This window comes from Penicillium digitatum, chromosome 2, assembly GCF_016767815.1.
Source record: "Penicillium digitatum chromosome 2, complete sequence".
NCBI lineage: Eukaryota > Fungi > Ascomycota > Eurotiomycetes > Eurotiales > Aspergillaceae > Penicillium > Penicillium digitatum.
This window is the reverse complement of record NC_089385.1, coordinates 2,079,037-2,104,252: the sequence shown is the minus strand read 5'-3', so window position 1 is coordinate 2,104,252 and position 25,216 is coordinate 2,079,037. Positions and strand designations below refer to the sequence as shown.

At 48.2% G+C, this 25,216-nt stretch overlaps 10 protein-coding genes across 10 annotated transcripts; 6 read left to right on the top strand and 4 right to left on the bottom strand.

Annotated features, from left to right (window-relative positions):
- Nucleotides 1-11: 11 nt before the first annotated feature.
- Nucleotides 12-1,013, bottom strand: Pdw03_6806 (Glucose/ribitol dehydrogenase; the record flags this gene model as incomplete). The annotated part of the gene is made up of 5 exons (XM_066101458.1): nucleotides 12-223; nucleotides 310-461; nucleotides 518-572; nucleotides 629-723; nucleotides 796-1,013. 5 exons carry the CDS (start codon nucleotides 1,011-1,013, stop codon nucleotides 12-14), a joined length of 732 nt encoding a protein of 243 aa, XP_065956541.1.
- Nucleotides 1,014-1,395: 382 nt separating this feature from the next.
- Pdw03_6805 (Major facilitator superfamily) lies at nucleotides 1,396-3,616 on the bottom strand (the record flags this gene model as incomplete). The annotated part of the gene is made up of 10 exons (XM_014681168.2): nucleotides 1,396-1,586; nucleotides 1,643-1,727; nucleotides 1,782-1,898; nucleotides 1,951-2,037; nucleotides 2,110-2,225; nucleotides 2,281-2,406; nucleotides 2,464-2,691; nucleotides 2,796-2,968; nucleotides 3,029-3,215; nucleotides 3,310-3,616. 10 exons carry the CDS (start codon nucleotides 3,614-3,616, stop codon nucleotides 1,396-1,398), a joined length of 1,617 nt encoding a protein of 538 aa, XP_014536654.2.
- A 2,052-nt stretch (nucleotides 3,617-5,668) lies between these two features.
- On the bottom strand, nucleotides 5,669-6,394 carry Pdw03_6804 (Acetyltransferase; the record flags this gene model as incomplete). The annotated part of the gene is made up of 1 exon (XM_014681169.1): nucleotides 5,669-6,394. The coding sequence occupies one exon, from the start codon at nucleotides 6,392-6,394 to the stop codon at nucleotides 5,669-5,671; it is 726 nt and encodes a 241-aa protein (XP_014536655.1).
- Nucleotides 6,395-7,454: 1,060 nt separating this feature from the next.
- Nucleotides 7,455-9,026, top strand: Pdw03_6803 (Pyridoxal phosphate-dependent transferase, major region, subdomain 2; the record flags this gene model as incomplete). Its single annotated transcript, XM_014681170.1, has 4 exons — nucleotides 7,455-7,833; nucleotides 7,885-8,231; nucleotides 8,281-8,733; nucleotides 8,784-9,026. The coding sequence occupies 4 exons, from the start codon at nucleotides 7,455-7,457 to the stop codon at nucleotides 9,024-9,026; spliced, it is 1,422 nt and encodes a 473-aa protein (XP_014536656.1).
- Nucleotides 9,027-9,761: 735 nt separating this feature from the next.
- On the top strand, nucleotides 9,762-10,040 carry Pdw03_6802 (Zn(2)-C6 fungal-type DNA-binding domain; the record flags this gene model as incomplete). Its single annotated transcript, XM_014681171.1, has 1 exon — nucleotides 9,762-10,040. One exon carries the CDS (start codon nucleotides 9,762-9,764, stop codon nucleotides 10,038-10,040), a length of 279 nt encoding a protein of 92 aa, XP_014536657.1.
- Nucleotides 10,041-12,789: 2,749 nt separating this feature from the next.
- Pdw03_6801 (Homeobox transcription factor (RfeB), putative) lies at nucleotides 12,790-14,705 on the top strand (the record flags this gene model as incomplete). The annotated part of the gene is made up of 3 exons (XM_014681172.1): nucleotides 12,790-13,115; nucleotides 13,171-13,370; nucleotides 13,426-14,705. The coding sequence occupies 3 exons, from the start codon at nucleotides 12,790-12,792 to the stop codon at nucleotides 14,703-14,705; spliced, it is 1,806 nt and encodes a 601-aa protein (XP_014536658.1).
- A 992-nt stretch (nucleotides 14,706-15,697) lies between these two features.
- On the bottom strand, nucleotides 15,698-16,459 carry Pdw03_6800 (HAD-superfamily phosphatase, subfamily IIIA; the record flags this gene model as incomplete). Its single annotated transcript, XM_014681173.1, has 1 exon — nucleotides 15,698-16,459. The coding sequence occupies one exon, from the start codon at nucleotides 16,457-16,459 to the stop codon at nucleotides 15,698-15,700; it is 762 nt and encodes a 253-aa protein (XP_014536659.1).
- A 336-nt stretch (nucleotides 16,460-16,795) lies between these two features.
- On the top strand, nucleotides 16,796-17,494 carry Pdw03_6799 (Small nuclear ribonucleoprotein Sm D3; the record flags this gene model as incomplete). The annotated part of the gene is made up of 4 exons (XM_014681174.1): nucleotides 16,796-16,852; nucleotides 16,982-17,042; nucleotides 17,166-17,295; nucleotides 17,389-17,494. 4 exons carry the CDS (start codon nucleotides 16,796-16,798, stop codon nucleotides 17,492-17,494), a joined length of 354 nt encoding a protein of 117 aa, XP_014536660.1.
- A 3,632-nt stretch (nucleotides 17,495-21,126) lies between these two features.
- Nucleotides 21,127-22,018, top strand: Pdw03_6798 (Fungal transcriptional regulatory protein, N-terminal; the record flags this gene model as incomplete). The annotated part of the gene is made up of 3 exons (XM_014681175.2): nucleotides 21,127-21,767; nucleotides 21,819-21,933; nucleotides 21,983-22,018. The coding sequence occupies 3 exons, from the start codon at nucleotides 21,127-21,129 to the stop codon at nucleotides 22,016-22,018; spliced, it is 792 nt and encodes a 263-aa protein (XP_014536661.2).
- A 721-nt stretch (nucleotides 22,019-22,739) lies between these two features.
- On the top strand, nucleotides 22,740-24,511 carry Pdw03_6797 (Major facilitator superfamily domain, general substrate transporter; the record flags this gene model as incomplete). Its single annotated transcript, XM_014681176.2, has 4 exons — nucleotides 22,740-22,858; nucleotides 22,913-23,184; nucleotides 23,242-24,113; nucleotides 24,179-24,511. 4 exons carry the CDS (start codon nucleotides 22,740-22,742, stop codon nucleotides 24,509-24,511), a joined length of 1,596 nt encoding a protein of 531 aa, XP_014536662.2.
- Between the last annotated feature and the right edge of the window lie 705 nt (nucleotides 24,512-25,216).

Sequence of the window (25,216 nt, the reverse complement as noted above, 5' to 3'; positions counted from 1 at the left end):
GCCTCTTTATCTCAATCCACGTAACGAAGCATTGGGGCGAACTCATCGAAAATTTTGCGACGCGTATCGGCCAAATCCTGAAAGACCTCCGTAGGTCCAACACTTCCACCGAGCATTTCATCACTCCCCATCTCCAGTGCTCGATAGGCATCTTCAGCATATTGCTCAACAGGCATGCCCATACCTCGACCTTTCTCAAGGCCCATATAATCGTGTAGTTCGGCTGCAGGCGAGGTGATGATGAGCATAATACTCCGCATTCTCGCTTACACTTTCGGGGGATCTCTTTGAATCGAGGTATCCACTTACTTGACACTAGAGGTGGGGCCAAGTCGATCACTCTCACATTTGACTCCCTCAGCTGGTCTCGTAGGCAGTACACAAAAGCGTTCAATGCAGCTTTGGCGGCCGAGTAGGCCGGGATTCTCGGTGCGGGCACTAAAGCCAGAAGCGATGTAGTACTGTCCAGAGCATGTTAGAATGTCTATCAAAATCTGTCGTTCTAGGGATCGTGCACCTAACAATATAAAGCTTGTTGGGGTCGACTTGGACAGCAAGAATGAGAGGAATTCCTGAGTCAGAGCAACGTAGCTGATGAAATTGACGTCCATCTCTGCTCTGAAATCACTCAAGTCCCCGTCTTTGGGATCGGTCAACTTGTATTTTCGCTGAATACCTGGGTTGAGAAAGACACAGTCGATATCCGGATGCTGAGCGGATGCGCTATTTTTCAACTTTGTGTTAGAAACTCACATTTTCCCCGGATGTCGCATCTCAAAGTGTTCACCAACTGACTCTGCGGCGAATTGGGGAGCCCCGTCAATGTCGCTGACGTCATAACTCATCGCGGAGGCTTTTTCCTCGCCGTGCTTTGCAATGAACTCGTTAAGACGCTGTTTTCGCCGTCCTACCGCAGTCACTTTAACGCCAGCCTGGATCAGACGATCGGCCATCGCTCTACCGATTCCAGATGTAGCTCCAACGAGCAAAACGTGCTTGTATGGGAATGTCATCTTTATAGAGGACCTGGTCGACCTGAACAGACTCATTCAAAGAAGGCAGTCTGGAATTGGAGTTGGTCAGCGGTGGGAATAACTTAACTGGACGGTTGAACTCATCAAGCGGTGTGTCTATATGCAGGCCGAGAGAACCCCGCAGTATCTATCCAAGTACTTTCAGACCTCTAATTTGCCAGAGATCGTTACGGACTATATATGCTAGTAATTGGAAGATTGCAACTGATTTTATAGTAAGCTGCCGACCCGACCTTAAGCAATCAGTCCAAAAGGCAAGAGGGAAACGGCCAAGCTTCAGTTTGGTTTTTGGACTAGAAACTAATATCAGGGGTTTAAAATATCAATCTCAAGATTTCAAGCGCTTAGATATAAACCTGAATTACTCCAGGCCAACCGGTTTGACCCGAGAAGTACTAGCCACTTTGCCACCGTCCTCACTAGATCCCACCGATATACCTTCCTCTACGGACGATGCTTCGAGGGGATCAAGAGCTGAAAGGCCCGCCTCTGTCTTTGCTGCCTTTTTCTTATCGCGCCACAAAAGGAACTGAACAATTGCGGTGCCCAAGACTGGAAATATTTTTATCAGCGGGGAACAAGATTCGGACAGAGGAATAGTTTCTTACTGAGCAAAGCTTGAAGTACGATTGACCAAGTATATCCCTTGGGAGCTCGAGGGAATGCTGTGGTTTTCCACACGAAATTTGGCGCCTTTGTTCAAGCTGGTTAGTCTCGCCCTCGGGGCGGGGGGAAGAGGAGACTCACGATAGCTTGCACAACATAGGCAAAGTCATTAGCCATGGCAACAAGCAACGCCCGTTTTTCTGTGTCATCGGAACAGATCTCGTTGATCCAACTCAAAATCAAAGGACCAGCACCAGCCTAAGAGCCATGTTAAAATCTGACGATTGAGCACACGAAAATGCAGACTTACGCCGATATTACTGAGCCAATAAACCACCATACGGCCCTTGATGTTTGTGTAAAATGGCATCTTCATCATTAAGCAGGCAAAAATGAGCTGTGCAAAAGGGGTCATAATTAGCTACCATGTCATAATCGCCACTTGACCTATATAGCTTCTTTGACTCACAGTTACAACGGCACCGATGTAAATAAATGGCCAGCGAGCGCCACGACATGGCCCATCGGAAAGCCAGCCCCAAATCAATGCCATCACAATGAGAACACCGGTCGTAGGAAGAGGCACTTGTCCCTGAGTTAGTTATTGACGATCAGATGAAAAACGAGACTTTGAACCCACAGTTATTTATCTGTGAGATGGTGTAAGTTGTCCCGGGGAGAGGGGGCGGGTGGGCATTGAAGCTCTTCAGCCAATAACCCATAGCGGGTTGAGGATAGCCATTGTTCCAAATGATGTATAGCAATGCTGTGAGACATGATTAATATAGTTCCAAGAGGAGACAGATCCACCCGTACGACTCACGAAGAAGATAGGTATGCCAACTCAGCAGGATCGCTTTCGCCTTTGCCATAGTCCAAGGCTTCTTGCCAGCACGGCCAATGTTCTCCATTCTTTTAATAGACAGAAGATGCTCCTGTTCACTTGTCCACCATGTCTTCTTGCCGCTTTGCGGTAAGTTGGGGAAGAACACGTACCCAGCGAGCGCAAGCGGTAGCGTAATGATGCCATCGATAATGAAAAGCCAGCGCCCTATTTTCATCAGTCAGCTGTTGTTTCCTCCGCTTTCGATTGATACGCCGCGAATGGGCGTGCTCGAACCCAACCGCCGGAATGGGGAGATAACGGTCACTCACATCCAGCGTACCCATGTGTCCCATTCAGGTTTGTATATGCAGCGGCCTGGAGGAACCCGCTGAACAAAGTGCCGACTGAACCAGCGAGCCAAAAGATCATGGCCCGCTTTCCAATTTCTCGTGGTGTGTACCACGATCCTAGTAAGTAATGAATCCCGGGGTAAAATCCTGATCTATAGCGGTGTCAGCTGTTGGGCACAAATCGTTCTTCGCAACTTGAGATTTTTGCATACTCAAAAAATCCGACAAGGAAGCGCAAAGCATACAGAGCCTTGTACGACTTGACGCTTGATGTGCAAATAGTTGCGAGTCCCCATCCTAACTCCAGTGAGGGGATGACCCATCGAGGGGAGATTCTGGTTAACAACAAGTTGGACGGAATCTGGCCAATAACGTATCCCACAGTCCAGATCGATGTGCCTGTAACGGTCGTGAGCAGATGCTGGAAAGGGTTCTCGGCTTGTTTCACCGAGATAGGACAAAAAACGGGTTAGGGGAGATCCAATGCACATACTAGTCACTAGTTGATTGCCGAACATCTCGAGATCCTCTTCCATGCCACTGAGGAATGCGTTGTTGACATTCGATTGGTCGATATTTTTCAAAAAATAGCCAATCGATGCGAATGTGAGAACGAACGCATCTACTTTAAAAATTAACCAGCGTTGATCCGGTGGAAGGTCCCATGTATCCCACACATAACTTTTCCATGATCGGACAGGACTGACAAAATCGTTTCCCTGGGTGTTGTTGCTCTGGTTCTCCACATCTATGCAGTGCACCGAAGCCGTCACTCGCTGAGAATCACCCGCGGTTCCCATTGTGCTCTGGGAATTTGACCTGAAATGAACAGTGCGTGGGTTAATAAACGTATAATCTCCTTGTTTTGTACAGACGAAAACCCGGAGATTTCAATGATTTTATACAACTATCGAGATATGTCCTCAGCGGACCAAGTAATCGCGTCAGTGAGAGATCTAGCCATGATCCCCCTCTGTTGTACGGTAGTTGAGGAGATAGATAAGTGTTAAGCCCAACAGGAATGCTTGTTCCGTCCTATAGGTTTCTTGGGTCCTTAGCCTACATGCATGGCGATTCTTCGGTGTCATCTTGCGCAATGCTCACGCAATTTGCTTTAAATCGGCAACCGTCCACACAGATTGAAGCACCAGAATAGCTGGTGTTAAGCATATCTCCAAGGTCAAAAGAGTGGAATTCATTTGCTGTTCTTGATCTTTTGTTACCCGACGGTTACGTGCTAAGGCGCAATCCCTTAGCATCTTGCGTGCTACTTCAACTCGAATGATAGAACCCATTGAAAGATGGGAGTTCGGTTCTGGTAACTCTCAACATGAAAGATTCTGGCAAAAATAGGCGAACTAGTGGAAGTCGTCGTTGTGTCCGAGATTAAAAAAAAAATATGAGATTGACCTCCTTATGTGGGTTGATCTAGATTGCTTGACTTTTAGCATAGTGATCCCAGCCTATGACGAAAGGTCAAACTGTATCAACTTCCAAATAGCAAATTCGTGAGCATCCTCGCTCTCGGTCAACCCATATCTCATGGACTACCTCGAAAGGCTAAGGACTCTCGGGCCAGGGGCATCCGTGTGGAGATAAACCGCTCAATCTACCCGGGGGATTTCATCCTCACCTTAATTTTACTATTCAGAACCTCATTTGACTGCTAAATAGGATATAGTAGATCAGATGGCCCACTTGATCTTAACTCTTCCAAGTACCTATGGATATCAAGTGGACCCCAAGTGGAACCCTAGGATTAGCTGTGCTCCTGAATCCAAAAATATTCCAGGTCATGGTCGACAGAATGCATTGTAGTGATGAGTGGAGAACATATTGCATAGGAAGTGTCATCTAGAATGGTCACTTTGGATTGATTATAGATCTGCCATGCTTCCAAGGCGATTTTTGAAATGTCTGCCCTAGGGATTGGCTCACACAGGTATTTGGAGACAGCTTCCAGTGTTTTTTTTTTGCTACGGCCAAGCTAAATTCCTCAAATCCATGAACCTCCACGAGTTCTTCTATACAGCCACAGAAAAAGTCTTCATCCAGATTGGCTCTAGAATGCGCATTGGGAAAAATCAGTGCGAATCGGGAATAGCGTCATTTCCCCTCTAGTCCTTCTCTGCGAGTCATAACTGCGCGTCAAGGCTCGTGCGCCACGTCTCACGGCTCTGCAAAATTCTGCTTAATTCGACCTTTAAGCCGGCTAGAATGTAAGATCGAGATCAAAGGTCTCTTCTCAGGTGGTACGGATTCCATATGGCCTTGGATAATCAAGGTCGCCACACGGTCATTGCCGTGTTTAGCTTCATGGCATCAAAGATTGTGCCGTTCAACCGGACCAGGGTCATATCCAAGCTAAGAAAGAAATAAACATGAGCTCAACTAGCGCTTGCTGACGTATTGTGATGGCGATTATTGCCAGGGCCTTGCCATTTGAACCTTACGGCCGACGGTGCAGCTGAAGAGTGAAGGACTTGGATTGGAACATACGACAGTCAATTTCCGATGGTTTTTCTCGGCTTCTTTTGTGCCTTAGCATTTTCTCAATGGATGGTGTTACATCAGAGAATATCATTTTGCGGCTTGTGAATGTTGTAGGCTTGCCGCCAGCATTTCGCCTACATCTATTAAAACATTCTAATCATTCATTCTTACTCCGCCAAAAATCGAGAAATAATCCTGTACTCAGATGGAATGGGTAAAACACCAATTCTTATTGAACTACAGAACTCACTCGGACTTATCGCGTGGTAGGACATTCCTCCTAGATGTTCTTCTCTAAAAGGTTGTTTAATTCGATGATTATCACCGATGGTGCTTTGCACAGTCAACAGCAAATCTCTTCATCTCTCCATCGCCTTCGCCGCCCTTTCTCTCGCGCCATTTTCCCATTGATCCCATGCCAGACCAAGACTCAGTGTGTCTCTCCACAAATCCTCCGGATCACCTCCAGGCGGCAACTCCCTACCATGTCCGACTTTCCCATTAATCTTCCCCTTCACAAACCGCATATGCCACGGTATGATCCCGATCTTCTCAAATCCCATCCTCTGCGCAAGTCGAGCACTAGCAAGGTTCATCGTGCTAGCCGACCAGTGTACTCTGCGTAATCCAAGGCCTCCATTCTCCGGAAACTTAAAGGCAAGCTGTAGAGCGAGCCCAACAGCATTGGTCGCCACATGGGTTCGCTGGTACGGAGGCAGAATGACAATAAATCCAATCTCAGTGCACAGGTTCGTCGGTGATGTGCGGATAAAGCTCACAGTGCCAGCTAGTTCACCCTCCGGATCCTCAGCAGATGGCGGCCGTGTCTTGTCTATAATGGCAAAGGCGAACGACTCTGGATTAGAGAAGGATAGAATATCACTTGTTGAATTACTGTGGAATCGGGATTTGAGTTCGATTGCTGAAGCTGGCGGTAGTATGGGTAAGTGTTGGTAAATCTCGGGATCGAGCGAGGATATGCGGAAGAATGCTTCGCAGTGTTGGTCTGGATTGAAGGGGATAAGCTTGACACGTTTGTTGGAGATCTCTCCCACGCGGAACGGGAAGACGGAGACTGGAACCATTTCGGCGCGGAAATGCTGTGCTTGGAAAGAAGGCCAGGTAGCTTGATGACTTGATAGATGAGTGAGCTTGATTTTCTCTCCAGTTCTGCGCGATGGGTCAAGTCCAAGAAACCATTTACTCTGACAATGTTCTGTCTTCCGGGGCGAGTGAGTCACCTTCTTGGCAAAGATCTCTTTGGAGGACACTCCCCTTTTTTTGATCTGCTAAAAATCTACATTTATGCGCTACATTTGAAGCCATATCAATCACTAAGAAACACCTGTTTACATGTGTACTCACTTGATGCAGCCTTTTTCCTCAGTTCTTCCAAGACGTCCAAGCTGAGATATACAAGCGTCGTTCTTGACTGTTTATCTTCTGAGGCAACTCGTTATTTGCACTTGATGTTTTGACCATGTACCGTGGCGTTTTACACTTGTTTATCGTCTTTCTCGCTTCCCATCTCATTTAGTCCTTTTTCTATCTTACCCTTTAGTAACGCTGACCCTGATCCAGCACATTTCCCGAGTTATGCAAAGGCCAGAGTTCTCCAACGACATCCACAGTGTCACTTGAATCAAAATCAACCATACTCCTCTTCTTGGGGCCCGGGCAAATGCCGTCCCAAACAGCACACTGTCTGCGACCTTGTCTGTCGCTTTATCAATCACGATTAATATCTCATCTGAAGAAAATCCACCGGTGTTACCGGCACAAGATCAATAAAAAATCAAAACGGAAATCCCTGGGATCTCTTCTTTCTTATCAACCAGCTTGATCTCAGGATGATTCACCCCTATCAGGTCCATAGTGCCGTTAGCAAACGTGTGTCTAACAACTATCTATTTCCTCTTTGGGATGAGCTTATCGCGACCAAATTGGAACTTCAACTTGTGCGACATGGCGAGACGTACCAATCACGGCGTTATGTGTGGGCTATTTCTCAAGCATTTGTCCCCTCCTTTTTACTTTTAAATTCTAGGCTGTGGTGGGCTGAATTGACATACAATCCCCCATCCCCCGGCACCACTTGAGTCATCTGTTACTTTGATAAATGAACCCTTTAGTGCAATCCATACAATGGGGGACTATATACCAGAAGTGGCAGCAGATCCAGTACCTACCCCATCCGAGAAGCAGGTCAACATCACTAGCATCAAACCATCCAGTGGAGTTCTTTACCACCAGCTGCAAAATGAGCCCTTGAACATTGTCGGCGGTCGAGGAAGCTACCTGATAACCGAGGGTGGTCTGGAGATTCTGGATGCGACATGTGGAGCGGCTGTATCCTGTCTGGGTCACAGCGACGAACGTGTCCACGAAGCGATCTTGGACCAGCTGAAGAAAATTTCCTACTGTTATTCCATGTTTTTCACCAACAATGCTGCGGAAAGTTTGGCAAAACTTCTGGTGGACTCAACTGGAGGCAAGATGTCTCGGGCCTACATTGTGAGCTCGGGTAAGAAACCTGTCCACGCCGAACCAGGATGGGTCACTAAAATCTCAATAGGTACCGAAGCTATCGAAGCTGCTGTGAAAATGGCTATTCAGTATTTTACAGAGTTGCCCATTCCCGAGCCTCAGCGGGTGAACATCATTTCTCGAAAGTCATCCTACCACGGAAACACCCTCGGGTCGCTTGCTGTTGGACACCATGCCTCCCGGCGGAGGATCTATGAAAGTCTTCTTTCGAAGAATATTCACCACGTGCCCCAATGCTATCCCTACCGCCGGATGAATGCGAGTGAAAGCACCGAGGACTATGTCGCAAGACTCGCCCAAGAACTGGAGGACGAATTCCAAAGGCTTGGCCCCAGCACTGTCTGTGCATTTATAGCCGAGACACTGCCAGGTGCTGTGAGTTCAACCAGATCCCACAACGCCACACATGCTAATGGTTTAGTAGACACTTGGCTGTGTCCCCCCATTACCTGGCTACCTCAAGGCACTCAAAGCCGTCTGCGAGCGACACAGGGCGCTCTTCATTCTAGACGAAGTCATGTCCGGCATGGGCCGCACGGGAACTCTCCATGCCTGGGAGCAAGAAGACGTCGTCCCGGATCTTCAAACAATTGCCAAGGGACTCGGTGCCGGCTATGCCCCGATTGCTGGACTACTCATCAACAAGCACGTCGTTGATACTCTGAACAAGGGCACCGGCGCTTTTGTCCATAGTCAGACATACCAGGGCCACCCGGTCGCCTGTGCGGCTGCATTCAAAGTGCAGCAGATTATTCAAGAGGATAACCTGCTAACAAATGTGCGGGAAATGGGGGAACATCTGGGTCAGCGTCTTCATAAGCGTTTGGATAGCCACCCCCATGTTGGTGATATTCGAGGCAGGGGATTGTTCTGGGCTGTTAGTGATGTTGATTTTCATTTTTTTGGTCTTTACTAACATGGTTATAGATAGAATTTGTCCTAGATAAAGAGACGAAGGAGCCATATCCGCCTTCAAAAGCGCTTTCTCGGACACTGCACGCGACAGGCCTCAAGCCTGAACATGCGATTTCGTTGATGCCAGGAAATGGTGGTATCGATGGTGTTAATGGCGATCATATCATTCTGGCGCCGCCTTATAGTACTACTCGTGAGGAAATTGATTTGATAGTCGACCGAACTGCTCGGGTTATCCAGGAGCTTCTGGGATAGGGGTTTCTTTGCGATTTAGTGTTCATTTTTTTATCTTCTCTTGACAAATTCAGCTAAATGACCAGATTTTTTTTTTAATCTTAGAACGAACGTGTCCTTGTGCACGTTTGACGAGAATTTTTTCGCTCTTGTATATAGCAACTCAATGTTGTATATCTCCAGGCGGGCGGGCGCGCATTTTCACCAAGGAGTAACTTGTAGCCACAGTTGCTTCCCGTTTTCTCGCTATTGGCAAATCAAGTAGCCATCAGTAATCAGGTGACCGTAGTGTTGATATAGACAAGGCTGCGGGGAAATAGGACTCTTGTAATCCATGTCCCTACTATGTGATTTGTGGGTCTCTCACAAGCTAGAAAATGATCGTTTGTTTAACTGTCGAGATGTCTCAAGCGACAAATTTCTACGATCACGGACTGGTATGACGACTCGTCCCCAGGAGAACTGTAGATGCTGCAAAGATACCCCGTCGAGCAATGGAACGAAATATGTTAGGGTCAACCTTCGGCTCTTTTTGCACGGGCGCGTTTTGAATCTGCCTGGAAATGTTCTAGGTGACTTTATGCTATGTAATTGGAAGTAGAATGTCGAATCGAGGGTTCTTGCACAGACATAAGTCTCGTTTCATTCAATGTCCCCGCTGGAAATGGCCCGGACAACCCTTGCCGGCAGGTCTCCATCCCAGCCTTGTCATCACCGATTTTTCTTGAGACCATTATCTGCAGATCGACAGAGCATATGCTCAACTTCGCATTTGCCAGCATTGATCTCGTAGCCAAGCGGCAGCAAGGAATGCTTAGACCGCTCGGGCAGAACCTGCTAGGCATCGACGCCAAGGCGGCCTGCGATGCAGGTGCAATGGCAGCCAGCAACAAGTACGAACGAGAAGCGCTCCTTACGGCCGGTGTTCTTCAGGGGATCTTCGTCGCACAAACTTTGGATGGCGTTCTGGAGCCCCACGTCAAATCCGCTTCTTGGCTAATGCAAGCCCTAGGCTACTTCAAGATGATACCGTAGATCCCCATCCCACGCATGGTAATACAGCGGCATGGCATGGTCAACGAGATGCTAGCTGTGTCATGACAGCAAATGCCGTACACACCGCAAAGCTTCATACCCCATCAACCCGAGCAGGATCGCTGAGACACCACCGAGCCCTCATTCTATAAGATGACAGGATGCCCACAGCTACGGATGTGCTTCCTAGTACAAGTAGCGCATATAGCCTGCGACGTGAGCGACGGGCTCAGGACAACTACGGATCGAGGGTCCATTTTCAATAACTAAAAGCACTTTTAGTCAACACCGCGCTTTGCGATTGGCGATCCAGATTCAATGGAATTCCACCGGCGCGATATGAACGCACGCCTCTGGATACTCTCACCAAGAGCCTTTGCTGAATTGCACATTTATTGCTTGCTCGTCAGACTTTTTGAGACCAGACATGCTCGCCGCGCACACAGCATTTGGTTCTTGTGTGCTCTAGGCTGATAAATCATCTGCCAACGGGTTGTGGGCCCGATTCTTCGCTGCTCCGGTCGTTCTTCAATGCTGCGGGGGGAGGAGGCTACATTCTTTGAGGATCGCTTGTGGGTTCGGCAGAAGCATGAGTACATGACAGCTTATTGCCAGGAACAACAGCGGAACTCGATTATGGTGCTTATTGAGCAGATCTGAGAAACTACGGATAAGCTACGGGAATTGGGTAGTGGCTCCGGTTGGCCGAGGGGGATTGAATTGTCTATTGTGGGTAGTTATGTGCAAGCGCTTGATAGAGGGGCTTGTTTCTTTATCTTCTACCAAAGTTACTAGAGCCTTTTTTATATTTTGTGGGAGGGGGCTTTCCCCTCTTCCCCCCTCGGGTGATTAGGGATGAACCGGTTCGTGGTAACCTTGAAACAATGAATGGACCCAGGGGGATTTGCTTAGATGGGAGTTACGGGATCTGGCATGCTAACAGTGAAGAATACATACGTCGTGTCATTCAAGTAGAAGAATGCACGCAGTACGGAGTGCGGAGCAGCCGAAGGAAATGAGTGTAAAGGAGAAAACGCTACTCTGTAGACCGAGATAGCTTGGAAAATAGACTGAGTGCCCCAATTGGGAGATGAGACTCATTGTACTCGGACTTTTCAAGAGCATGAAAATGTACATAGTATAAAGAAGTTGTGCATCCTTTTATCCATGGATGCATACGGAGCACGGAATATCCTTGAAATGGAGCATCAGAAATTCGGATGTGACGGATGTAGGCAAAGGAGTGAGAGTAGTACCCTTCAAGACCGGTCAGGGTCGGGGGTCTAGAATGACCTGTCATGTCTCGAGGGCCAATGATGATCAATGCTGGGGCGGGTACCTGAATGTTTCTCCTTTGGTCCACGGAACTGCACGTGCAACTGCATGCTTATTGGCCGAGTCCACTGGATTAGCCCCTGGACCCGTGGTCCCCAATACCATCCAAGAGTCAGTGATTAATCAGGGGAAACAGGGGAAAGTCTTCTATCACATCCATGTCCATGTCCATGTCCTACTCCGTTGCTAATTCAAACATATTGTCAAACGCATTGACGCGTTTTGTTTTAGCCCCGATTTCACGATGCCGTTCGGCAATTAATGATGTATGTGTGTGGTTTATTTGACGCCACACAGGATTCTCTCTGAGACTTGCCCCTGAGAGATTCACCCCGAAGCAGTTGGACAAGACATAAACGCCGAGTAAGGGGAGTAGCACGCGTACCCCTCTACAAATCAATGGAGATTCAGTCTGCGCCCTTATTGCACCAGGGCTCCGTGATGCTGCTTGGACTCATGCAGGTCAACGCAGGGGCCCAAACCAGTTTCCCTCCATTTATCGCATGCTCCATACACTCGACCCAGATGGAAAAAAAAAACTCTCACTTCGAAACTTTTGATTCAAATTCATAGACAAAGATAAAAAAAGGTTAAAAGATAAAAAAAAAAAAACTGCAAAAGAACTAAAAACAAAAAGGCCAAATCGAGGTCCTGACCCAAAAAAAAAAAAACAATGGGGCCCCCCCACGAGGTGCCAATAGTCCAGAATCGCGCCGGTGCGTTGTCCATCCAAGTGAACTCGATGTGTAGTCAGCATCTCCCATCTCCTGATCCGCTTCTGCCTTTTGTGTCCCGAATTCCCTCCATTCCTTTTGTTTTTTTTTGCGTCCGTTTCATTCTTTCACGGCGACATTTTATCACTCATTTCTGCCCAATTCATTCGTTTCCTCGAGAACGGTTTGCCCACCCCCCCGTTCCCGCCCCGTTGATCGATTCAACCTGGGTATTTGAGCATTTACCGACACATCTTCATTGATTCTTCATTGATCCTTGTCGATATAGGGAGAATTATTTCCCTGCCACTCGTTACAAGCTGCTTAGGCCAGCCTTTTCATTTATTCCCTCTTTTTTTTTTGGACGCCTCTGCGACGCGCCCTTCTAACCCAACCCCCCAGTCTCTGACGTGGACACCCCCCGAACGCGATTTGATCCCTACGCTAGACTTTCGTTCACTTATATCTTCAAATTGACTCTCTCTCGCGCCCGTGGCTGCTTCGAGACCATTGAAATTAACAATCCGTCTTTGCACTACAATTTACACCCATACCATTATTTGTCGGCCGGATCGTCACACCCCGTACCTTTTCCTTCCAAAAAAAAACATTACATACGCAACCCGAAAGAAAGCATATCGAACACATTGAACACGATTCCGACTGCGTGCGATCGATTCTCCACCGTACCACGTTACACAATGTCTTCGTTGACAGAAATGCATTATCCGCCAACCGGCGCAATTGCGTCCACGGCATCGTCTTGCTCGCCTCCAGCTTCCACGCCCTCTCCGTCGACCTCGAGTGCTACCACGGCCCAGTCTTCTGCTACACGCCGACCTCCTCGCAAAAGCACTCTGACTCAACAACAGAAAAACAACAAACGTCAGCGCGCGACTCAGGATCAGCTTGTCCTTTTGGAGATCGAATTCAACAAGAACCCGACACCCACCGCAGCTACCAGGGAACGCATTGCTTCGGACATTAACATGACTGAACGATCTGTTCAGATCTGGTTCCAAAATCGGTAGGCGCTATTCGGGATTTTGTTTCTATTTCTTGTCTTTACTGACCCAAAAAAGTCGCGCTAAAATCAAGATGCTTGCGAAAAAGAGCATCGAGACTGGCGAGGGATGTGATTCTATTCCAGAATCCATGCGACACTATCTCGCGATGCAGTTTGACCCGAACAAACCTGGCGCAAGAGATCCCTTCGGCCGTGCTGGCGCATATGGCCCGCCTAGCATGTACGCAAACGAGACTAACCCTTCTGGCAAAGTTGGTATGTTGATAGCTCTCTCTGGTGCACTGTCCATTAGACTGATTCGTCTTTTTAGTGATCTCTCACTTCACTTGTCGTTCCTTGACTGTCGGCAGCTGGCGACGCATTGGACAAAATGCCATGGACTTGGTTGTTTTTTATTCCCCCGATAAGGCATGCATGACTTACTATATCAACAATGATGCTGCCGGCTATAAGATCGAGTATCCATTCGCCTATATCAAGAACATCACCTTGGAGACCGGTGATCCAAGCCCTGGGCCAAATGGGGAACCACCTCGGCCCGGAGGTCTCGTTGTGGAACTGAACCGGCCGCCGCACTTTTACATGGATTCATCCAACTCGGGGGGCTTCTATCAATGCGGTGATTTCACCGAGGAGCAGCAAGCTAGTCAAATCATGATACATCACCTAGGAGGCCATCCCAAAGTCTTGAGCGTTCAGCTTGCCAAGCTTGTCTCATTGGAGTCCTTCCAGAACCGCCTCGCTTATAACAATAGCAGCTTTTCTGTGCCAGCTGCGATGTCTCCGCCGTTTATACAGCGTCCTGCATCTCAGCCTAATCAATTTGTCACTCCCACCTACGTGAACCTGTACCCGGACAGTAACCATTTGGGCTTCAACATGCCAGCTGCTCGCGGCCACAAACGCCAACGAAGCCGTTCAGTACCAATTGCAGTTGACATCTCATCATTCCAGAGTCCCATGTCTTCCTTCCACGTGCCGCCCCCTCCACCTCCATTCAACCACACCGAGGCAGGTATCTACGCACCCGTTCCACAGTCAGTGCACCATCTCCCCACGGACCTCCGCATTGACACCCAAGGATATGGAATGGATTTCCGTACCAACCCCATGTCCGCGACGACCACCGGATCACCCTCCGACTTCGCCAGTCCCATGTACAGCAACACCGGTCAAGGCGAGTCCACGCCACTCGCCAGCATGGCGCCCCCGTTTAACGTGCCCTTTGTCTCGGGTGGTTCAGCCGATCCCTCGGGAATGGGCTCTCACGCAGCATCTCCTTTCTCCAGTATGAGCCCTGCAGACCCGCTGATAGCAAACCACTCGCCGCCACTTTCAAACATGTCACACGGCTCGTCTGATATTTATGGGTTCTCCAACGACCAGCAGGCTGGCTTCGATGACGGTCTTTCGATGAACGACATTTACTCGAAGCATCATGTCAACTATGGCGTTTCGCAAGAAAGCCCCAGCTTCGAACTGCCAATTCACGGCCTCTCTGCCCATCCTTCTCCTGGAATGGGTGATTTCTCCCACGGTATGGTTAACCTGGATGAGATCGACTCGCAGGGTATGCCAACTGGGTCATGAGTGGAAGCCTTTCGGGGGTGTTTGAGATTGTGTTTCTCCTTTGTCTCTTGATGTCTTACGGCCTTTTCTGTGCATGCGGCGCTTATGCTTGTCGATGGGGGTTTTTCTTAAACCTCGAGGGAATTTTCTCCATTGTCCAATATGGAGAACCGTGGCTAGATTTGGGGTTTTGGCGTTTAGCAAAATCCCCTTGGCGGCTCTTTATGGATGATTCTCGTCTCGCTGGCGATGGCTAGGGAAACGATTTTACCTTTTGATGTGTTTCTTGCGCGGCATACCCTTGTGTCTTGTTATATTGATTATACCCTTTCCATTCTGGGGCAGGTCCTGAAGCGATTTTTGTTCTTTTGGTTTCTGTTTTCCCAGTTTCCCCGGTCGAATCCAGGGTCTTCTTCTCCTTCTCTCACGGTCAATTTACCATTCTTCTTTTTTTTCAACTGATTTATGACCGGGATCATCTTCTCATTTTCTTTTCTCACTTCTTCCATTTCCATATTCCATTTTCTTTTACGTGGTTATGCCAAACAGACCGACTAGGGCTGCGACTCCATTCCCCTCAATTCTGTTTTTTTTTTGGTCCCTTTTTGTGACATTCTTCGGGAAGGGTGGTGCTTTTTGCCCTGCACTCCGGTGATTCCAACTGTCCAATCCCCTATCATGGGTTTGAAGTCGAAATTTTGCACATGAGCTTGTTCTGTACACACTTGTTTGGGTCTGACATCCAGCCGACGCTGATCCTCTGGGCTGCGCAGAGTTGTGACATCTTCTGCCCGCGACCATGCAAATAGGACAGCGCTGGGCTAGCGGTGAACAAGTGTGGGGGATTGACGCTAGGCTCCGAATCAATTCATTTTTATTGCATTCACCTCCGTGTATACTACTACATCTGTAACCCAATGTTAGTCTACTGTACAACGGTAGTTCCATATCCTGCTAGTACTTAATATGCAAGGGTATCTCAAACATCCTATAGTTATTCAGCATCGCATGCCTCAAAACAGCTTCTGCTTCTCCCACCCCATCGGCAAAGGCGCCGCATACCCTCCCTTCTCCCTGAGGAACCATTCAATCCAAACCTCCATCTTCTCCAAAATATTCCGCTCCGGCTTCCCTTTCATCCCAACCTCAAACACTCCCTCCTTACACCAAACACTCCATGACCCCATCATCCTTGCCATAAGCACATCTGTCCCAAGCCGATCCCCAACCACAGCAATCTCATGCGGAGACTTTACAACCCCCCTTTCTCGAAACCACTGCACAACCTCCTCGCCGCAAAAAGGCTTCTTTTCCGTGCCCGCAGGTAGCCGGAAAACAGGAATCCGTAGATGTGCAAGCTGGGTTTCCAGCTCAGAGACCTCGCCGTCGAAACGCGGGTGGCTGCCGGCGCGGTTCGAGACGATCAGAATTGAGTTCGGGTTTGTGATTTGGTTGAAGGGAGAGGTTGGCGAGGTGCGGAGGGAGGAGAGTTTGGCCAGGACTTGTGGGGGGAAGGATGTTGTTTTCGCTGCGCAGAGCGTGTTGTCTTTGTCAAGGACCAGGGCACGGATTATGGGTGTATGCGGGGATTTTTCGGGTGTTGGAATTTGTGCTGGTGGCTCTTTCTTCCCATTGATAAGGTGTGGGCCTAAGTTTTCGGGGAGGTAGGTGAAAGTTGGGATTGTGAGGTGTGGGAGGAATTGGGTTGGTTGTTTGAGAAGGGTTTGAACGGCGTGGTTGAAGCCGCGTAAATTGGAATTGGGTGAGCCGGCCATTATGGTGAAGTTTGGATTTTTGACGCAGAACTATCGGAGGTGTAGAGAGTGCTATTGGACGTGCATCTTGTGGGTGGTTTTGTGCCTTTTCACGGTTGGAGTTGTTGTTTAGTCGGGATGGAGAGAAAGCCCAAAGCGGAGAGGATGAGCTTAGCCGCAAAACTCGCCTTTCTCTTACCCTCAACTTAATCCGACCTCACCACTGTCCCACCATCTCCCCACGACCACTCATTGCCTAATTCGTGCCTTTTTTTTTGGCGCACGTGAAGCTCTTGGTGTTTCACTGTCGACTTCGTTCAACCGTTTTCTATCCTCGTTCGCCGTCACACAGTCAAAATGGGCAAGCTCACCTCCACGATCGGCATCCCGATCAAGCTCCTCAACGAAGCGCAGGTGCGTTCTACTCCCTGATCTTGCCATTTCTATTCTTGGTTAGATTGCAAGGATTGAAGGCAGACATCGCGAAAACGGAGACTACTGCGGATAGTGCGAGACAGAGGGGCTAATATCGGTTTCTAATAGGGTCACGTCGTGACAATTGAGATCACATCCGGAGTCGTCTACCGGGGGAAGCTTTTGGAAGGTACGTGATTCAATGTTGTTCGAACTTTTCTGGCACCCGCTCTCCTATCTAGAGAGGCGGACCATGAAGAAGCTGCGGAGAGACTCTCTTGCGCGAATCAATGCTAACATGTATTTCCTACAGCCGAGGACAACATGAATGTTCAGCTCAAGGACATCACCGTCACTGCTCGCGATGGTCGTGTCTCCCATCTCGACCAGGTCTACATTCGCGGCAGCCACGTGCGATTCTTCATTGTACCTGATATGCTCCGGTGAGTTGAACGCTGGTATCCACTTTTTGGATCGCAATTTCGCGAACTATGCATCATTACGTTCACTTTTACTGACAAGCTTCTCTGTTCCAGTAATGCTCCCATGTTCCGTACACGAGGCCAGCGCGGGCGCGGTGTCGGGTTGGCACGTGGTAAGGCTACAGTGCAGCGTGCGCGTGGTCAGCGCGGCCGGGGTTAAACCAGTTTTACGGGGATGAGATGAAATCGCAGTTTCAAGGCCTCACAAATTCAAGAGTGGTTGGCGTTTTTCTTTCTTTTCATGGTTCTTAAGGGATTTCTTTCGGGCTTTGATCTTGCGAATTCTTAAAATTTCGGCTGGCATTTCTTCTTGTAGATGCTTTGTCGGATCAACATTCAATATTTGAATCAATACCCGACATCAATCTTCTGGATCCCCAAGTCACTGGTGTCTCTGTGTATGTTCAGCTCGCGGAGCCCCATCGCGTATTAGTATCCATTCGATGCCTTTGATGGTGGCTCATGTTTAATGAGTATCTCAAGCGTGGAAGAGTTTCATAATTAATGAAAATCATGCAGCTACTCAATGTCAACAGGAAAAGCTGGATACAATTCTTGGATCTTGGTTATGCAATCCGGACCGGCTTGGGCAGTCCTACTCTACATTCATAAGCTCTGCCGCCGCTTTTGCCAGGGCGCTGAGGATGTGTATGCTCTTTCAGCCGAGCTGGCTTACATAGAAATGTCATCCGATTCTGCTCTAAATTATCCATCTTTCTTTTACTCGTATGTGGGCCTTCGAGCAGCACCTCTCCTTCTACTCCACTCGGTACAAGGATGTCCAGATCTTATGGACGAACCTCTCACGGAGTTGCAGAGAGTTGCCGGCAAAACTGGCGAATATCGCAGCTGGGATCATTACGACTGCTGCATTTGCAAACCTTGGAGTTTTTCGACATTCCATCCAGGGACAAGGGAGTTGCATTGCCGTACTGCCATTTGGCCAGCTCCGTCGCCACCATCGGCTCACCCACCATGGCCGACGTCTTCAGTCCAGAAACCTCTCCCGGGTTCCAGAAGGCCAAGAGCGGATGGTGTTAGGTTGAGTCAGTTCGCATCGTGGTGACGAACTGCCCTTAGAAAGTCATTATGTAGCTCGTGTTCGGAAGGTACGCAGAGATAGGCCCTTTTTAGTAAGAGGGGTGGATCAGTCCGCCAGACTGACGATGAAGGCACAAGAGGTATACTTCAATACACGTGACTGAGGAGACCAAAATAGTTTTCATCAGTCGTTTGCCAGGCCACTCGCGAAGGCTGTGCGATCTCTCCTAAACCCCAAGGCTCTCCCATCAAGCTACAGGTAACACTCATGATCGATTTCGCATGTTTGCTCGCTGGTAAATCACCCAGAAACCGCCTATATAGGGACTTCCAACTGCTCTACCAGAGTTTCATGCATGGCTGACGCCAGAACGAGTCGTAGTTGAGCCTTGTGACACATCAGAACGAGACGTCTATCAGGTTGCGAGCCGTCCCCCTTTTGCCATTGCCAATGTGTTGCTGGCTCTCTCGTAGCATCACTGTGATCGTCAATGACCAGGTCAATCTGATCTTTCGTTGAGCCTCAGTAGCCTTTAAACGACACAACAGGAAAGTTTGCAGCATGAATATCTGTCTATGGCTCATTTAATGCGGTATTTTTTTTCTATTTCTCGCTCTCAACGTGAGGCTCTGTAACTCTCTCGCAACTCGTTCGGACTTACAAGTTCAATTGTGGTCCTTCGTTCCTGAGGCCTACAATGGCAGAAAACTCACTTTGTATTTCTCTGTGCGATTTAGTGCGAGATGAATTGATATCCGTTGAATTCAAGTCCATATGGCGATGCGACTTAATGCACAATACCTCATCGATTTTGTGGAAAGGGCGCAAGATCCAAGCACCCCATTTATTATATTAGTACGGGAGCTGCGGACCACAGATACGGACATACATATCTAAGTTGTTCCACAGCTCACGTCTGTCTCTTCAGAAATCAGGTAAGCGGAGAAGACATATATTACTGTTCCGGAGACTGACTCTGTACTGTTGACGTTTGTTGGTTCCAGCAGTGCTCAGTAAATTAGGTCGATGCGTTGCCACATCGCGACATGATTGGGATTTAATGTTCACAATTAAGGTGATTGATCAAGCTTTCTGGTCAGATTCCACTAGCTTGTGCTCTGACTAGGCCCAAATAGCTATCCATCTTCGGAGATTGTGATAGGCATATTGTCACTTCGAATTAGTGGAGGACGAATAAGCTCTAACCGGTTGGAAGCTCGTGATGTGCTTCGCATATGTTTTGGACTGGAACAAACTGTGCACTGTGCGCTGTACTTGGTATCCATATATTGGTTTTGCTCATCTTCTTTTGCCCAAATCATAGTAACCCGCCTTTTCAGAGAGCTCATTCCTTACAAGTTCAGTAGATAGCCTAACAAACCAGGGACTGAGATATCTTTGAGAACAGGAACTGTCAACATATGCTAAACCATAAGACTTCTATAACAGAATTTTTACTTCTATAACTATCAACATATATGACCGGGCAAAGTCCGACAAGCTAAACCCGATCAACTCCGCAGCCCCGAAAGTTGATCACACAAACTCGGACAACTGTCGGCCGTTCCTCCGAGCTGCCTAAACTCCGGTTTTCGTCACAGTTCCCAACACCCTTGCTGATTTTTATTCTTACAATGATACCGGACTTGCAACTCCGTATACATGAGCTCTGCAATACGATGACTCAAAGTTCCACCGAAGATGGGCAGTGTCGAACGCAAGGCCATGAATCTCTTTATCGACGAAAGCGAAAAGTCCTTAGCTGCGAGCATTGTCGATGCTCCAAATTAAAATGTGACCGTCAACAGCCTTGTGGTGCTTGTAAGCGGCGAGGATACGAGCTGTCGTGCTCGTTCTTGGCCCCTACTGTTCCGATTACATCCACTAATCTTCATCGAACAACGTCCAAGCCCTCGTCCTCCAATGTGCGACCCAGAAAAAGGGCCGCCGCCTCCTTGGCCCCATTGAACCAACCGGTTACTGGCTCTTTGGGTCGTCGAGCTGAGCGGTCGGAACCTGATGTAACTGAAGATTCCCAAGATAGTCGCTGGGAAGCTGTTCTTCAACGGCCGTGTCCAGAAGATGATCCTATCGCAGCAACCGACTCTTTGTCTCCCTTTTCAATTGGCCCTAGTATCTTGCTTCAAGACATTATTAATCTTTTACCCCCCAGAACCAGCTGCGACTGCCTGGTTTCTCACTTTTTCAATCATATCTCTGCTCTGTTCCCCATTCTCCATGGCCCGACATTCCAGAAGCAATATGTTACCTTCATGCAAAATCCCTATGAGGTTGATCTTTCTTGGCTCGCTTTACTCTTTTCTATGTGCTCTCTGGCATTGAATACCATGGAGCCAAGTGATCCTAGACTCGTGGATCTATGGCCAAAAGGGTCTCATTCCCAGGAGCAAGAAGCTGTGATTTTGTCCCGCCGGCTTCAACAGACTGCAATGGTTTGTCTCGTACAAGATCAATTTTTTATCCGACATAAACTCAGTACATTCGAGGCTTTGCTGATGGTGATATATAACCTTTCTCACAACGAGTCTGTGGATCAAGGATGGGCCTTGTTGGGCATGGCCTTGAACGTCGGCATAGCCCTACGGTGCAATGTTGACTCCCTGGGACTTGATCACCTTGAGACTGAGAGACGCCGACGCTGCTGGGTTGGCATATTGACGCTACATACCTATCAAGCCATTCTCTTTCGGGATATCGACATGTCTTTCCTTCTTGATATAAAAACCACAATGCCGGCAGATGTCAATGACAACGACATTACCAAAGAGGGGATCTCGCAGCCATCAAGTAAGCCCACGCAGATGTCCGTGATGATGTTTAAAGTTCGGCTCTTCCGGATCTCCACTCAGATCTGTCACCACATATCTAGTCCCTCGCGACTTGAGGCAGAGTCATTGGATAAATTTGATGCGATAATCGCCGAGGAACAACAGAGATGGGACTCGACCTATTTGGTCGATGGTGCCCCAAACATATTGGATTCCAGTTATGCCTATTGGTGCATTCTACAAGCCTATGCACATCAACTCTACCTTCTTCTACATCGGCCCTTTCGCCATTCTCAGTCACCATGCTTCCTTGCAACATCGAGAGAGAGGTGTATAGCTTCCAGTGCCGCCTTGATTGGCATCCATCGTCAGATCTACGAAATCCCAATACTTCGACCTTATCTATGGTTGCTTAGAGGCGTAACAAGCTTGAAGGTGCTTCACGCTGCTGTGGCACTCAACTCATGCCTTTTGGATATGCGATCGCCTTTTGAGTCAGGCTCGTACCGGGAAGAGTTAACCAAACTCGTGCTTCGAATGAAAAGTCTTTCTCGTCGAAGTGCAATATGTTTGAAAGCATATCGCATACTTCTTCAATTACAGTAAGTCCTACTTCGTCGTGATGGTAGGTCCGGTTGAATAACTTTTTCCAGACCTCAGTTCAGTGCAGAAAACCAACCACTATCGAATTCCGGAACGCCATTCGAGAGCACAATTGAAGACTGGACTGATATGCGGGAATGGTTTGGGGCTGATCTGTTCAACTGGGTAAAACTATGGAATCTGTGATTGCGTAATTATATGCTGACTTATTCAGAACTTGGATAGCATTGGCAGTCTGTCCGCAGGTTAATGTCTCCTTTACATAGGACGGTATCTCTGGTGAGTTTTCAAATGGTGTAACGCTCACTAGCTGTGAAAAGAACAATAGTGTTTAATCTTATTTGAATTTGTTCTAATGGAAATATTAATTAAGTGTTGAAGTGAGACTGATCGCAAAATGCCCAGTCTCTATCTCCGTACCATCCGGCAATGCAAGACGATATTGACCTCAACATATCAGATGTGACGTATCGGTCTCCACTTTCAAGTACGCGCTGATCTCAGGTATCATGTTCAATCTAGAGCCTTGGTTGCATTCTTAGGCAAACCCGAAGAGGAACATTGTAACATCATGGGCGGCTTGAAGCTTGACCAGGCGACAAAACGGTGGCTTCTTTGTTCAGCAGAAACTGCCCCTTGCTTTAAAAAATGCAGCTCCAATTCAGAGGAACCATTTGCCAACCGGAGTTTAAGTGCATCGGAGAAAAGTGTGGCAAACATATCCGATGTGCCAATGTCCAAGCCCGGACCTGACTGGTGAATTATAGGTACCATCAAGGCGAGGTGGAGCAAAATCAGTCGGACAGCAGAGTCAGGCCCCGATCTACAGCCCATTGACAAAACAGGCATTCAAGTCCGGTAACCTTACTCCCTAGGGCTCACTGTGATGGCTAAAATTTCAGACGCTACATAATCACAACCTACCCGGTTTCTTTTCTTTTCACCAATTCACTTTCTACAGTAACTTGACCATGATGGAATCTTTCTTTCAATATCAGCGAATCAAACAAGCTGTTCGCGACCAACTGGCGGAACCCAAAGACAAATGTAACTGTGAGAGCTATACACTTGGGCCACCGCAGAGCTCGAGGTAAGTGGTAGCTCACACTATGCGAATATGCCATACTCATACTCAATCATCCAGCTGTCAGTTATGCAATGCTCTGTTTTGTGATCCCAACAAATCCTCGCTTCAAGCAACACTCCCCACCGATTCCATTATCATTGTGGACTGGGATAGTTCCAGTGATCCTTTGAACCCTGCAAACCAGAGCGTGTCGCGGAAGATGTTTATGACCCTTCTGGTCTCTTTGATAGCTTTTTCTGTAACCGCCGCATCTGCAATTGATGCTTGTGGCATCGTGCAATACAGTGAACACTTCAAAGTGTCCGAAGTAGTCGGATCTCTTGCGACAGGTGAGTGCAGGTTTTTGGAATGATGATTGCTTTTGCATAAGCTGACCGTGCCAACAGCTCTATTTCTGGTCGGTTTTGGGGTCGGCTCTCTCCTTTCAGGCCCATTCTCTGAGACTTTTGGTCGGAACGCCGTTTACCTGACAACTATGGTCCTTTTTCTGATTTTCATCATGGCCGCGGCACTGGCTCCCAACCTCCATAGTCACCTTATCTTTCGTTTTCTCGCTGGTTTCTTTGGGTCTCCTCCACTCACCTGCGCTGGTGGTACGGTAGCGGATTTGTGGGATCCATTGCAAAAGACATATGCTTTTCCAGCCTATGCTATTCCATCCTTTGTGGGACCAATGGCTGGGCAGATCATAGGCAGCTACATTCCAATTCATTTGGGATGGCGTTGGCTTGAGTGGATGATGCTCATTATGGGAGGCGCAACCCTTGTCATTATCCTTCTGTTCCAGCCAGAAACATATGGACCTCTCCTTCTATATTGGAAAGCAAAGATTCTCCGCGCAGAAACTGGGGACGAGAGATACAGAGCCCCGATGGAGATGAAACATGCAGCCTTGGGCCAACGATTGCTGCTTTCCGTCTATCGGCCATTTGTGCTGGTTCACTCTGAGTTGATCATCATTTTGATGTCGCTCTACCTTACCGTGATCTACATTGTCCTCTTCACCTTTCTGGAGGGTTATACATACATTTTTGGTCAAACATATGGGCTTTCGCAGGAGATGACTGGAATACTCTGGGCGGGGATGCTATGTGGCATTCTTCTTGTTGGCACCCTAGTTCCGGTGATATACTCTTGGACTGCCAAAGAATACAAGAGGACTTCTGCCATTGCTCCTGAAATACGACTCTGGTATGCAATGCTGGGTGGTGCTCCAGCGGTGCCAGTAAGTTTGTTCTGGATGGGTTGGACCAGCTATGTGAGTGCCCGTGATTTGTTCCTCATTGTCTCGTACGCTGATTTTCATGCTCTCTGGATATTTAGCCGTCCATCTCAATTTGGTCTCCCATCATTGCTTCCGCCTTATTCGGATTCGGAATCACCACTATTTTCATCGTCACCTACATGTATATCATAGATTCCTACGGGGGATACTCAGCATCTGCACTAGGGTTTCTTGTTTTTACCAGATATGTGGTGGCTGGCGGCATGACTGTTGCTGGTGGGCCTATTTACCGTTCTATCGGTGTTCAATACACACTGACAATCTTGGGGGCCATCAGTACAGTCATGGCCACAATTCCGTACCTGCTTTATGTCTATGGGCCGACACTTCGCAGGTATAGCAAATTTGCTGTCAGTATCGGTGCAGAGTAATGCTTAAAGCTCGGTAGATCTCATGTGGAGAGCTTCTCCGGCATCACATCTATATGCGTCTGGCGGAAGACTGTTGTGAGCTCAACACCACAACTTTGAAGGCATAGGTAGCGTCAGACGAAATTTACCATACGATGATGATATTGCATGTCGTATCTATTCTAATATTGTATGATCAGCAATGCTGCCTAGGATTCCAGCTAGAAACTAACCTTTACATCCACGCCACACTTCGATTATATCCGTGCGCCAAACAAGGGTGGCCTCACTAAGGGTTTGGTCTAGTGTCAAACCTCAAATACGGCCTCCCTAGGCCATAAACAGGAACCTTGGTTTTTGTCATGGTCTAGTGGAAAGTACGCTGTATTTCGTTCAACATCTAGCCCCAGAGGCTCCTAACTATGTTGTAGGTGCTGGTAGGTAGGTAGGTAGGTAGGTAGGTAGGTAGGTAGGTAGGTAGGTAGATATATTTAACGTCCGGCAGGGAGCAAGCGAAAGCTTGCTCCTGCGACCTCCCATGGGGTATTGGGACGTGCAGTGCTATGGTTTCTATAATACAAAGATCTTTCTCCACAGATTGCAGTTCATGCATTCGTAAATGCGAGGGCTGAGTAGCCAGTTGATGACAGCTGTCTCCGACATGTGAGCCGGCCATCATGGGGGTGAGGGTCCCGGGGGGTCCCGGGGGGTCCAGGTGTGTGGTGA